The sequence below is a fragment of the Borostomias antarcticus genome (genome assembly GCF_949987555.1).
Source record: "Borostomias antarcticus genome assembly, chromosome: 20".
NCBI classification, from domain to species: Eukaryota; Metazoa; Chordata; class Actinopteri; order Stomiiformes; family Stomiidae; genus Borostomias; species Borostomias antarcticus.
Genome location: NC_140253.1, coordinates 1108312 through 1121777, shown reverse-complemented (window position 1 = coordinate 1121777; position 13466 = coordinate 1108312). Strand labels below are relative to the sequence as shown.

At 52.6% G+C, this 13466-nt stretch overlaps 1 protein-coding gene across 1 annotated transcript in view; it reads right to left on the bottom strand.

Moving 5' to 3' along the window:
- LOC311322339 (uncharacterized protein) overlaps positions 1-11296 on the bottom strand; it is a gene marked incomplete at its 5' end in the record, with an annotated part of 20032 nt that extends 8736 nt beyond the window's left edge. Inside the window, 11 exons of the mRNA XM_084454407.1 lie at positions 413-544; positions 668-784; positions 901-932; positions 1052-1119; positions 1203-1246; positions 1990-2088; positions 2292-2531; positions 3673-4384; positions 4534-4563; positions 4700-4761; positions 10064-11296. Of these exons, the coding sequence (XP_084310533.1) occupies positions 413-544; positions 668-784; positions 901-932; positions 1052-1119; positions 1203-1246; positions 1990-2088; positions 2292-2531; positions 3673-4384; positions 4534-4563; positions 4700-4761; positions 10064-11296 (2769 nt within the window). The remainder of the gene's footprint in view (positions 1-412; positions 545-667; positions 785-900; positions 933-1051; positions 1120-1202; positions 1247-1989; positions 2089-2291; positions 2532-3672; positions 4385-4533; positions 4564-4699; positions 4762-10063) is intronic.
- Positions 11297-13466: the final 2170 nt, after the last annotated feature.

Below are 13466 nucleotides of genomic sequence, written 5' to 3'. Positions count from 1 at the left end.
AGGCAACACTATCAGAAAGGTGAGGATAATCCTGGTTCATCTGGCTTTATGATACGAACAAGCAGGAAGGAAAGAGAGGAAAGAGAGAGAGGGGAGAGAGACAGAGAGAGACAGAGAGAGGGAGACAGAGAGGAGGAGAGAGAGAGGGAGTCAGAGGAGGAGGAGAGAGGGAGTCAGAGGAGGAGGAGAGAGGGAGTCAGAGGAGGAGGAGAGAGGGAGTCAGAGGAGGAGGAGAGAGGGAGTCAGAGAGAGAGTCAGAGGGAGTCAGAGGAGGAGGAGAGGGGGGGTCAGAGGGAGTCAGAGGAGGAGGAGAGAGGGAGACAGAGGAGGAGAGAGGGAGTCAGAGGAGGAGGAGAGAGGGAGTCAGAGGAGGAGGAGAGGGAGTCAGAGGAGTCGGAGAGGGGGGTCTCACCGGGGTGCTGAGGTGGACAGGCTGCTTCAGGCAGCACATCTTCAGCGCTGACTGGTTGATCTTGGCAGGAATGAACCTGTTGACCTTCACCATCTCCTCAGCTATGTCCTCATCAGGCATACTCACCAGGGCCTGCACACACACACACACACACACACACACACACACACACACACACACACACACGCACACGTTCTGACACCATGAACGGGGAAGTGTAGCTCTCAGGGGAGAGACGGACGGACAGACACCGACCTTCCCCAGCTCCGTTGCCATGACGATCTGCAGGGGCGGGGCGAAGGGCTGCGCCAGCCGGGCGATGTCGCTCTCGTCGTAGCCGCTCCGGGGGAGTCCCTGGATCAGCACCGCCCCCTGCAGGAGACCACAGGGAACAACAGGACGTCCCGTTCTGTTTAACCGCTGGCACAATTTACCTTTCTGTGTGTGTGTGTGTGTGTGTGTGCGCGTGCAGACATTCGATGAAATACCTTGTCTGGACTCTTCTGGTCAGCTTCGGTTTCTGAGGGAGACGACAACAGTGGTAGAAAAACGGTTACAAACCCGTGTGTGTGTGTGTGTGTGTGTGTGTGTGCGTTCACGTGCGTGTGTGTGTGTGTGCGTTCGCGTGTGTGATCTTACTTGCAACTTTGTCTGCAGCTGTGGTGGTCGCCGCGGTAGCAGTCGTCTTGGGAACACACACCACCCTGCTGTGAGGAACATCACACAACTCAGCACAGTGTTTCTGGACAGAGGTCAGAGTTCAAAGGTGAGAGGTCAAGCGGCGACATACCCTTTAATGATGACGGGTATCGTCTGCTCCGCGTCCCCTTTCTGCTGGGTACAATAAGAAACGGAGCGCTTGGTCAGAACGTCACACGTCAACGAGCTTCACTCGCCCACTTCCAACGCGTCATCAAAACTTCTGTAAATCGTTGCACTCGAGCAAACATGGACACCTCACCGAGCATCACGCTTTATTTCACTTCAGCATTACAGTACAGTACATTAGTCATTTAGCAGACGCTTTTATACAAAGCGACTAACAATAATTGCATTTAACGTAGGAAGAGCCAATGTACTACTACTCACCAGAACTCACAAGTGCATCTTCTTTCTAAAACAAGTGACTGTTCTCTCTCCTACGATGCTTTTTAGCCTCTCTTACTCTGAAATGTAATTTAATGTAATGTATTGCTTTATAAATGTTCTTAGCCGGTAGACAAACATACTCCTGGAGCTCGATCGCCTTGTTGAGAGGGGTCAGGGAAGAATTTTTACAGCTCACTTATCTGGCCCCCGGGTGATTACTGTTTTTTTTTCTTCCCTCTGGAATATGTAGAGGTGGGTCGTATGCCCTCCTCCCTTGTTCTCTGTAAAGCGCATTGTGTTACCACTGTGTATGAAATGTGCTATACAAATAAAGCTTTGATTGATTGATTGAGAGCATAATCTAGTGCTGAAGGCAAAGTGCAAGAGTATCAATCTAGAATACAGTAGGTGCTTAAGAGGTACGTTGTTCACGTGACAGCGTGGCGCTTTCTGGCCCCATCGATCAGGCCCCGCCCATCACGCGTTACCTTGTAGATGGAGGCGGAGACGGGGTGGTCTCGCAGGGCCAGGCTGGGACAGCGGGACAGGGCCTGGGCGTCCACCCCTCGGACCATGCACACCAGCGCCTGGGACACACACGGCCAAGGTTACTGTATTTAATGGGTCACTGTAGTCAAATGGTGCAAATGTCATTGAAAATTCTATCATAACCAAATGGAAAATCAAATCTGAGATGATCAATCTGAAGTGGCATCGTGACCCAAGAAGGGAAATGGAATGTTGAGATCACTAGCGATTCCCGTCCCCTAATATCAATGGTTCCCCTCACCTTGGCAGACTTGGGCTGGCCCTGTCCCTGTCCCCGGCAGGGCGTGAGGGTGATGCTGCTGGTCCTGCCGAACGCCTCGGCCAGCCCCCTGACCTCCTGGCGGGTGGTGTTCGCTGGGAGTCCAGCCAGCTGGACGCGGCGGGCGGCGGCGGCAGCGGCGATGGCGCTCGGACTGGGCTTGGGCTTCAGCTGGCGACCCGCCGGCGGCTTCTTCTTCCTCGCTGGCGGAGCATTGTCCTCCTGCGCACAGGACAGGAAGTGAATGGTTAGGACAATGCTCTGATTGGCTGGAAGTGAATGGGTAGGACAATGCTCTGATTGGCTGGAAGTGAATGGTTAGGACAATGCTCTGATTGGCTGGGAGTGAATGGTTAGGACAAATCTCTGATTGGCTGGAAGTGAATGGGTAGGACAATGCTCTGATTGGCTGGAAGTGAATGGTTAGGACAATGCTCTGATTGGCTGGAAGTCGGGTTGCAAACTTCCGGGAATATTCACAAACTTCCCATGGCGATTGGCAAATAGAAATATAATTTATTCCCATTAATTCCCTTTAATTCTCTCAAGACCTTCAAACTCTTCTGAAAAGACACCGGCAAATAAAGCGCTCTGGGTATCATGAAGGGCGCTATATAAATCCAATTCATAATAATAATTAAAAAATATCCATTCATGAAACAGAGCCATTCCATTGCAATGGTTTTACCAACGGATAACCTATTTGCTTTTCAACAAGTAGCCTAAAATAATTAACAACTATGGATGCTACAACTGATATTAGCCAATCAAAGGTAATATCTAATCAAAACAAATTATATATATAAGGCGTAGCGGTAGGCCTACACGGAGCGCAATAGAACAGCTCCATTTCACCAACGGATAGGACGTAATTATTACCATTGTGCTCCATCTTTGTATTTTAATAAAAGGTTTTTATAACTAAAACTGTCTTCTATTATTAGGGGGCTGGCGTTGATTGATTGTAGGTTACTTAAATGAATAGAGATTAGGCTACATTAATAATGCAGGTATATTTTCCATGCATTTCCCTCACGATTATGCAGTTAACCATGGTTAATTGATTAATTAATATCTCAGACGGTGAAATTGATTAATTAACATCTCAGACGGTTAACTGTCAACAAATTCGTGATTGTGAAAGCTCTATTTACTTTTTTTAAATAATATTTTAAGATCCTCTTTTGTACGGCGCTTTGAGCCCTTTAAATGTGCTTAATAAATTTAATTTTTACAATTACTATTATTATTGGGAATTTTGGGAAGTGTGTGAATATTCCTGGAATTTTGCCACCCTAGCTGGAAGTAACCCTGCTAAAACACTACCGTGTCTCAACTAGGAAGGTAACAGTGTAGAACCTACCGGAACCTGGCTCGCCGGAACCTTCGACCTGCTCGGGATCTTCATCCCCGCTGTCTTCACGCCCTTGGAGACGCCCTTGGAGACGCCCTTGGAGACCAACTTGGACCCGGGTTTGGTCGGCTTCTTGGCAGCTGAGGATGACGACGATGAGGAAGGCACAGCCTTGGGGCGAAGGCGCAGGCCGGCCTTTGACTTGGAGGCGGAGTAAGGAGGGGGATCGTCAACGCCCGGGGCACGCCCACCCGAGTCGCCACGGGAACGCTTCAGGCCTCCCCGAGAGGAACCACCTGTGGATGCACCTGAAGAGGAGAGAGGCGGAGGGAGAGAGGGATGGAGAGACTGCGTCTGGTCTCTCCCCGTCTGCAGCGTCTGTCGTAAACGTTGAGTCCCACCTGGAGACTCGTTGATCCTCTTCTTTGGCGCGTGGCAGCTGGAAGAGGAGGAGGAGGAGCCTCTGTGTGAGTGGGCGGGGCTGCGGGGCCCGGAGGGGCGGGGGGCTTGTCCGGGCGGAGGAGGGTGGTGAGGCAGGGTGCGGGGGGAGAACGAGCGTCTGCCGCGGCGCCCCGAGGAGGGGGACGGGGTCCTGCGGCGCCGGCCGGGCGGGGGGCTAGGCGACGGCGTCCAGGACGGCGAGCGGGAGATGGAGCGCGACGGGGAGCGGTCCGTGGGAGGCCATGGCGGGCAGCCATCTTGGCCTGGGGACGCCTTCCTCCTGGAGGGGATGAGCCAGGAGGATCGACACACACACACACACACACACACACACACACACACACACACACACACACACACACACACACAATAAGGCTACTATGGTGCTGATAAGCCTCATCTCATGTTTGATAAAGAGCTGTAACTCACCGCGGTAACTTAGGCTTCCACTCAGGATACCTGTATGAAGATATTATAATATCATTATAGCAGGTCATCATATACCACTCTAATGTACCATATTACATTAGAGTCACCGCTCTACTGGTGTTGCGGTTAGTGGGCACTAGGACCCAGAGGCAGAAATGTCACTCACTTGCGACGGAGGTCTTTGCAGAAGGCGGCGTGGGTGACCGATTTCACATGGTTGACCCAGTCCTGAGGCGGAAGAGGGGGGGGGGGGTAGAGGGGGGGGGGCAGAGAGAACAGGAGCGAGAGGGACAGTTAGAGACGCTCTCATGGACAGACCAGCTGGTAGGAACCGTATCTGGACACAGCTCCAGTACCGTGTACATGCGCAGTCACCTACGACTGAAACGGGCAGAGAACCATAGAAAGACACACAGGTAGATACTACAGTTTATTGGCTTCATTCTTACTGTCAAGCATTTAAAACAACAAACTAACAAAAGCATGTAAACAACAAACAATGCCCAGAGAGGCGCAGCCATTATGGCAAACCTGTGATTCATTCATTGTTCTTTTAGTTTTCACTCTTCTCATCTTCATCATTAGACCACAAGAGGGCTACATGTTGCAGTGGTTGAACGTTTCCATTAATTTCAAAGTTCTTCACTACTACTATTATTATAAACCAATCGGACGTCAGGTAGAACAGTCTATCAACCATCATCACAGACCTCAGGTAGAACAGTCTATCAACCATCATCACAGACAGGTAGAACAGTCTATCAACCATCATCACAGACCTCAGGTAGAACAGTCTATCAGCCATCATCACAGACCTCAGGTAGAACAGTCTATCAACCATCATCACAGACCTCAGGTAGAACAGTCTGTCATCATCACAGACAGGTAGAACAGTCTATCAACCATCATCACAGACCTCAGAACAGTCTATCAGCCATCATCACAGACCTCAGGTTGAACAGTCTATCAGCCATCATCACAGACCTCAGAACAGTCTATCAGCCATCATCACAGACCTCAGAACAGTCTATCAGTCATCATCACAGACCTCAGAACAGTCTATCAGCCATCATCACAGACCTCAGAACAGTCTATCAGCCATCATCACAGACCTCAGAACAGTCTATCAGTCATCATCACAGACCTCAGAACAGTCTGTCATCATCACAGACCTCTAGAACAGTCTATCAGCCATCATCACAGACCTCAGGTAGAACAGTCTATCAGCCATCATCACAGACCTCAGGTAGAACAGTCTTCTCCTGGTTATGTCCAAGTATGAATGGTGAACAGGCTTCTTGTGAGAAACCCAGTCCACCAGTCACAGATCAAACACAGCGGGGGTGTAGAGTGGTGAGGTGATGTCATCGTTTTGGAGGCTTAAAGGATAGCACCGCCGCCATCTGACGGCCATTTTGGAGTCCAAAATCCCTCTGAAAAATGAATGGGTTTCGGGAAAAATTCTGAAAATAAGGAGTGTGGTTAACTCACAGACTCCGGGAATAGAGTATGTTTTGTTCTAAAAGTTAAAACACAAAATTGAAAATGGGTTTTGAGAACTTTGAAGCTCTTGGTTCAGAGGTAGATGTTGTTGAGGTAAGCATGCAGCTCGGGAGGTAGAGCGGCCGGTTGGAAGGTCGCTGGTTCGATCCCCGCCCCCGGCAGTGTGCTGAGGTGTCCTTGACCGCGACACGGAGACCCGAATAGCTCACCAGCCACATGGTGGCGCAGTACTTAGCGCTGTCGTTGGGCCTTTCTGTGTAGAGTTTGCATGTTCTCCCGTGTTCGCTAGGGTGTCCTCCCAGGAACCCAATACAAAAAAACATGTAGAAGGAGGCTCTTCAGACCTGTCCCTGGCCAGGACGCGGACTGACCTGTCCCTGGCCAGGACTCGGACTGACCTGTCCCTGGCCAGGACTCGGACTGACCCGTCCCTGGCCAGGACTCGGACTGACCTGTCCCTGGCCAGGACTCGGACTGACCCGTCCCTGGCCAGGACTCGGACTGACCTGTCCCTGGCCAGGACTCGGACTGACCTGTCCCTGGCCAGGACTCGGACTGACCCGTCCCTGGCCAGGACTCGGACTGACCTGTCCCTGGCCAGGACTCGGACTGAGCACTTGGTCTTGGGTCCCTGGGCGCCTTGAACGATGGCTGCCCACTGCTAATAAATAAATACCACACATATAAAAACATACACACCTGAGCTAGCTCAATTTTGTAACTAAGATCATTACCCATCTTCAATGTGTTTTAACTTTTAGAATAAAACGTACTGGGGGTCTCTTAAGTGAGTGAGATTTTTCATGAATCCCCATTCATTTTTTATTATTGTTTTGGACTGAACCAAATGGTGGCGATGCTGTTCAGCCTACAGAGTGACATCAGGCCGTACCACTTGGTTCCAGAGACACGTCTGCAGCACTAACAATGGCCAGATGTTGAAACGTGTCATGTTAAAACACCTCCTTTAATATAATCTACACGCATGAACTGTGGGACTGTGAATACATCATCTGGCGACACGCTACCCCTCCACCAACGTCCCATGGGAGTACGAGACACGTCGGTGGAACGTCTAGCCAGGCTTTCCACATCTCCGCCTCCCAATGTCTGCTGACGTCCCCAACGGAAATCATTGCTAGAAAAGCGCCGAAAACCGATGCTACCGATCTCAGAGCCACTCCCTACATCTCCAGTAGGGGGAAGGACCTGCTGTAATGGAAATGATGTCCTCCAAACAAACTGGAGTGGAGAATCAAAACCAAACATTCACCGCCCCAGCAGGAAGGACCGCCCTAAAGACGCTGGATTGGTTCTGCAATGCAGCTGTGTTTTTTTGTTTGTTTTTTGTTTGTTTTTAAATGCAGTGGTTTTTTCACTCTCTCAAATTGTTTGCACCCACTTTTAGCGAAGAAATCTGGAGAAAATGTCTTCACTCTCTAGTTGAGCGCAGCGCTTGGTCACAAAAATGGTCACAGTCCAATCTAGTTTCCACATTCATCACACTTCATCAACACGCAAAATAAAGGACAAAAACAGCGCAGGAGCCCTTCCACCCTGTCCCCCTTCCACCCTGTCCCCCTTCCACCCTGTCCCCCTCCCACCCTGTCCCCCTTCCACCCTGTCCCCCTCCGAGCCCTTCCACCCTGTCCCCCTTCCACCCTGTCCCCCTCCGAGCCCTTCCACCCCGTCCTCCTTCCACCCTGTCCCCCTTCCACCCTGTCCCCCTCCCACCCTGTCCCCCTCCGAGCCCTTCCGCCCTGTCCCCCTTCCGCCCTGTCCCCCTCCAAGCCCTTCCACCCTGTCCCCCTTCCACCCTGTCCCCCTCCGAGCCCTTCCACCCTGTCCCTTCCACCCTGTCCCCCTCCGAGCCCTTCCACCCTGTCCCCCTCCGAGCGCTTCCACCTTGTCCCCCTTCCACCCTGTCCCCCTTCCACCCTGTCCCCCTTCCACCCTGTCCCCCTTCCACCCTGTCCCCCTTCCACCCTGTCCCCCTTCCACCCTGTCCCCCTCCGAGCCCTTCCACCCTGTCCCCCTTCCACCCTGTCCCCCTTCCACCCTGTCCCCCTTCCACCCTGTCCCCCTCCGAGCCCTTCCACCCTGTCCCCCTTCCACCCTGTCCCCCTTCCACCCTGTCCCCCTCCGAGCCCTTCCACCCTGTCCCCCTTCCACCCTGTCCCCCTTCCACCCTGTCCCCCTTCCGCCCTGTCCCCCTCCAAGCCCTTCCACCCTGTCCCCCTTCCACCCTGTCCCCCTTCCACCCTGTCCCCCTTCCACCCTGTCCCTTCCACCCTGTCCCCCTCCGAGCCCTTCCACCCTGTCCCCCTTCCACCCTGTCCCCCTCCGAGCCCTTCCACCCTGTCCCCCTTCCACCCTGTCCCTTCCACCCTGTCCCCCTCCGAGCCCTTCCACCCTGTCCCCCTTCCACCCTGTCCCCCTTCCACCCTGTCCCCCTCTGAGCCCTTCCACCCTGTCCCCCTCCGAGCCCTTCCACCCTGTCCCTTCCACCCTGTCCCCCTCCGAGCCCTTCCACCCTGTCCCCCTCCGAGCCCTTCCACCCTGTCCCCCTCCGAGCCCTTCCACCCTGTCCCCCTTCCACCCTGTCCCCCTCCGAGCCCTTCCACCCTGTCCCCCTTCCACCCTGTCCCCCTCTGTTGCAGCTGAGACATCCGTCCGTACGACACACACGTAGCTCCAGACACAGGGTAGTGGGGGAAGGATGACCCAAGGGACCAACCCCCCAGCTCCATCCTCACCAACCCCCCAGCTCCATCCTCAACCCCCCAGCTCCATCCTCAGCAACACAAGCACTAGTCCTCATGAGTCAATGTGAACACTTTCATTAAATGGGCTAGGCTACCGAATCTGCTAAATCAGCAGCTATTTGGGTCCAGTGAGCCAATTCATGATGATTATATATATTCTCTCTCTCTCTCTCTCTCTATATATATATATATATAGAGAGAGAGAGAGATATAGATATATATATATATATAGCCAGAGAAAGAGAGAGAGAGAGAGAGAGAGAGAGAGAGGGAGAGGGAGAGAGAGAGAGAGAGGGAGAGGGAAAGAGAAAGAGAAAGAGAGAGACCAACCAAAGGTCCAGACAAAAGGAAAGCTATACAACAGTGCCTGAGCATTCTGGAGCGTGGAGGAGGTGAGCATGTATATTAGTACAATACATATCTATACAGTCTGTATGTACTGTATGTATATTTTACACAGGCTGTATGCATGTATCCTTGTTCTTTTGATGCTTATTCACTACTATGTATATTCTGCATTTCCAACCTTCGCTGTAATTCCCCACTGCTGAAATGCCAAATTTCCTCTTGTGGGGATTATGCAAGTTCATATCTATTATGAACTGTAAGGTGAATAACGTGTCTGACATCATATTGGTTATTGTAGCGTATCTTATCGTATTGTGTGTGGACTGGAGGTGTTGAAACTAATCATTTCTAAGATGCATCGCAATGTGGACGTGATAATCGAATCGAATAGTTGACCGGATAATCGTATTCGAATGCTACCTGTTGTCTGCTGTGTTCAGACTCATTGTGATGTTTGCCACATTCAGGAAGTGCCCTGTTTTACACCGGAAGACAAAGAAGTTGCTAGAAGCTATGGCCAAACTGGGCTGCGTTTCCCAGAGGCATCGTAGCGCTACGATGAACGCCGTAGCTTACGATGAACGTAGCGCTACGATGCCGCCGGGAAACTCAGCCCAGAAGTATTCGTTTGGTTTTTGAGGACGGAACTATTTCACACACACAAATATAGGTAGGCTCGACCTATACAATTACAACAACAACAAAAAAAATCTGATCCATTGTGATATCGCATGAAATCGTTGGCAGGACAATCCTAACCGAATGGGACAGTGAGACCAGTGGAGATACACAGCCCTGGTGTGGGCCGTGGACCTGCCCTGGGTCTCAGTGGCAGCCCTGTCGGAGACGGAGCAGGTGGGACACCGTGGTGAATCGGGGGAATGGGGGGGGGGGGGGCGGTTGGGATCACTCACCTTGGCCTGCTCACACTGCTCGTGACACATGGAGCAGACGTGGGGGTACACCTTCGGGGGCTCCGCCGCGTAATCTTTGATCATGGTGGGGGTGGGCATCCACTCGGGGGCGCCGCTGCGCCGTTTGGACGGGGGGGCGCCGGACGCTTTCGACTCCGACGACTCGCTCCTGGACTCCGACGACGGGGGCCTGGGCTTGCCGCTCGCCGCCGCCAGGTACGGCCGGTGGTCGAAGTCGCCCGCGGGGGGCTTTGTCATCGTCGTCGTCGTCGCCGACGGCAGATCTCTGACGGGCGCCCGTTCGGCTTTGCGGCCGCGGTTGCCCGCCGCCGACGGCGCTTGTTTGCGGTAATCTGTGTCGCCGTATTTATTCATCTCCGTCGAGGCGGAGGAGGAGCCGGAGTTCTTGTACTCCGTCTGGCCGCTCCGGTCTTTCCCTTTGAAGCCCTCCTCCAGCGCTCGGCTGGCGTGCCCGTAGTCAATGACCTTCCCGGCGGTCTGGGTCACGCTGAGCATGCTGGGAAGGCCAGGAGACTGCCCGTGGTTCTGTGGGGGCGAGAGAGAGGGGGGCGGGGGCATGTCTGACTGGAAGGAGAGGCCCTGGGCGGGGTGGCTCCTGCCCGCGCCCCCGCTGGCCTTCTTCAGCTGGATCTCTCGGAGGATGTGGGGGAGGCTGTCGGAGGTGAGCTGGTCGTCTGGGTAGTGACTCAGCAGCTCCAGGTCCTCGTTGGCCAGGCCGAAGCTGGCCAGGATGCTGCCCGCGCTCTCCTGGGTGTACGGGGCCGGGAACTCCCCTCCGGGCGGCCGGGATGGGGGATTGGGAGCCGGGGAGTTCCAGGAAGAATGCATGGCGCCCCCTGGAGGGTTGGAGTGGAACTGCTGCTGTTGCTGCTGCTGATGATGGGGTGGAGTGAAGAGGTTGCCGGGCGCCTGGTACTGGGACCAGTCCGCGCCCCCCTGGTGACCTGGCTGGTTGCCTGAGATCAGGGGGATGGCCTGTGGGGAGAAGTCTGATCTCGGGGTCCCCGGGCCACGGTGGGGCAAGTGTCCCAGACGCAGGTCCTCGTCCCTGGGGCCGGGGCCCCGGATGGCCAGGGCTGACTCCAGCTCCTCCGGAAGCTGCGTGTGAGGAGGGAACTGGCCCATGGAGAAGCCCATCACCTGGGGGTGTCCTTGCCCCTGCCCAGGCCTGCCCCTGGAGAAGGGTGCCCCTGCTGGGTGGGGGTGGTACATGCTGGCCTGCTGCGCCGGAGGGCGGGGTGGTGACCACGGGGCTGGCGGTAGCCTCCTGCCGGAGCAGGTTGAGCTGGGCGAGCGGCGACGCGGTCGGCTGCGGCTGACGAGAGGTCAGTGGGTCGTGGCGATGGCGGTCGCTGTGGCAATGGCGTTCAGCTGCTGCAGGGCGAGTTGGGCCTCGAACTGGGCCAATAGGAGGGCCGCGCCGCCCGGTCCGAACGGGAAAGGGAGGAAAGCGGCCGCGACCGAACGCAGCGAGGGAACGAGCTGCAATCCACTGTCTGTGAGCGGCGAGAGGCTGAGGTGAAAGCAGAGTTTAGGGATTACAGATGAACGACTGGGCAGGTTAGAGATTAGGGCATCTCCTCTTCTTACACACAACTGACGAAGAATGTCATTATATTTTTTCTGTTATGTTTTCCTTTCTTTTTTTCTCTTTTTTTTTATTATTATATATTTTTTTTTAAACAGGACAAATGCGGTGGTCATAGCCTCTTCTCTCCAGTAGGGGGTCTTGCGTGCTTCTCGTGGGTGGAAAAGCAGAACAGGTCATTCCAACACCATACAGCACAATACTCACCTTCCCCACCGACTGGTGCACAGATAACAGGGGGGTGTGGAGGCCTGGTCAATAATGCTTTCTCTCACACCCCATTCACCAACACATCCACACTTGGTGACAATGAGAGCCATCTGTTAGCAGCTAGAGCTAGACTAAGACAATCATGTAGTTCAAACCACATCATTTACAGAGTGCGGTCAGAAGCCTAGCTTATGTTCGGGGTGACTGAGACAGAGCATTGCTGACCTAGCACATTTTAGAGGATTTAAAAGGGATAACATGGTGAAAAGCTTGCTTTGTGGAGTTTTGTATGATATAAATGGGCATTATGGGAACACCTTAGAGCTATCAGATGTGTTTTTTCTTTAGTTTTGGAGCAGTATATTACATTTTGCGGTAATTCCTCCCGACACCACAGCCCAGTGTCTCAAAGCTGTTCTACACCCCCGGCCCAATCTGACCTTACATCTGGGTCAGAGTTCTTAGTTGGCTGAAAACTGGAGCCTTTATTTCATTGCTAATGTTACCTAATCTACGCTAGCCCTCACAAGCCACATCACACACTCCTGTTGATACGCCTACAAAACAAGGTGAATTTAAATTTGGGCATATAAAAAGTTGTTTTATAGTACAGTACTTAAAAGTGACTGAATAACAATACGGATGGATTCATTCACTTCGATGTTACCTAAAGATAACTGGCATGTGTCACATTGAACCACCAGGTTACTCCTTCAAATGATTAACCATGATCAATAAATAATCTGTTTCAATTAATTTCAGAGAGGGGAGATTTCCAGATCCAGTCACAGGACTAGATGGGCAGCATATCCACCAATAATAGTGATATTAGGGCAAGATAGTCATGCGATTTCTCTGCCCAGCTTTCCAGAATTCATCCAGATCACATCGACCATTCCATGTCATCTCATCTCTACATAATATTTCAACCAAGTGTCATGAATCACATGACTCCAGATCCATATGATGAATCACATGACTCCAGATCCATATGATGTGAATGAGAAGATGGTCATCTCTGCATAGTTGATGAGTAGGCTACAGAGGTTATTGGGACACCACCATGCTTATCAGTGGTATTACTGTGATTGTACATTTTATTTGAACCTCTTGTTAAGTGTGTTGTAAAACGCACTTAAAACTGAAATAAATTTGACACGACTTGAACAAAACCGGGAGTGTTTGAGGGTCTGTTTTGCTAAATCGTAGACTATTAGGTCCCATTTAGTGCCAACATCTTTGTAGACGTCAGGAGAAACGCATTCACATGAATATATAACGATGGTGGGTAACGTTAGCCTCCCAGTACCTCCATGCCCTTAGCCTCCCAGTACCTCCATGCCTTTAGCCAGACAATCTCGGTGCAACGTTGATGTAGCTACAAAAACCAGCCTCAATTACATTTGAACACATCTCTTCGGGCACCCAGGCATGAGATGCTTGGCTGAAAGCGGGGCCGTCTACTAGGCCAAGACAGGGTCCTCTACTAGGCCAAGACAGGGTCGTCTACTAGGCCAAGACAGGGTCGTCTACTAGGCCAAGACAGGGTCGTCTACTAGGCCAAGACAGGGTCCTCTACTAGGC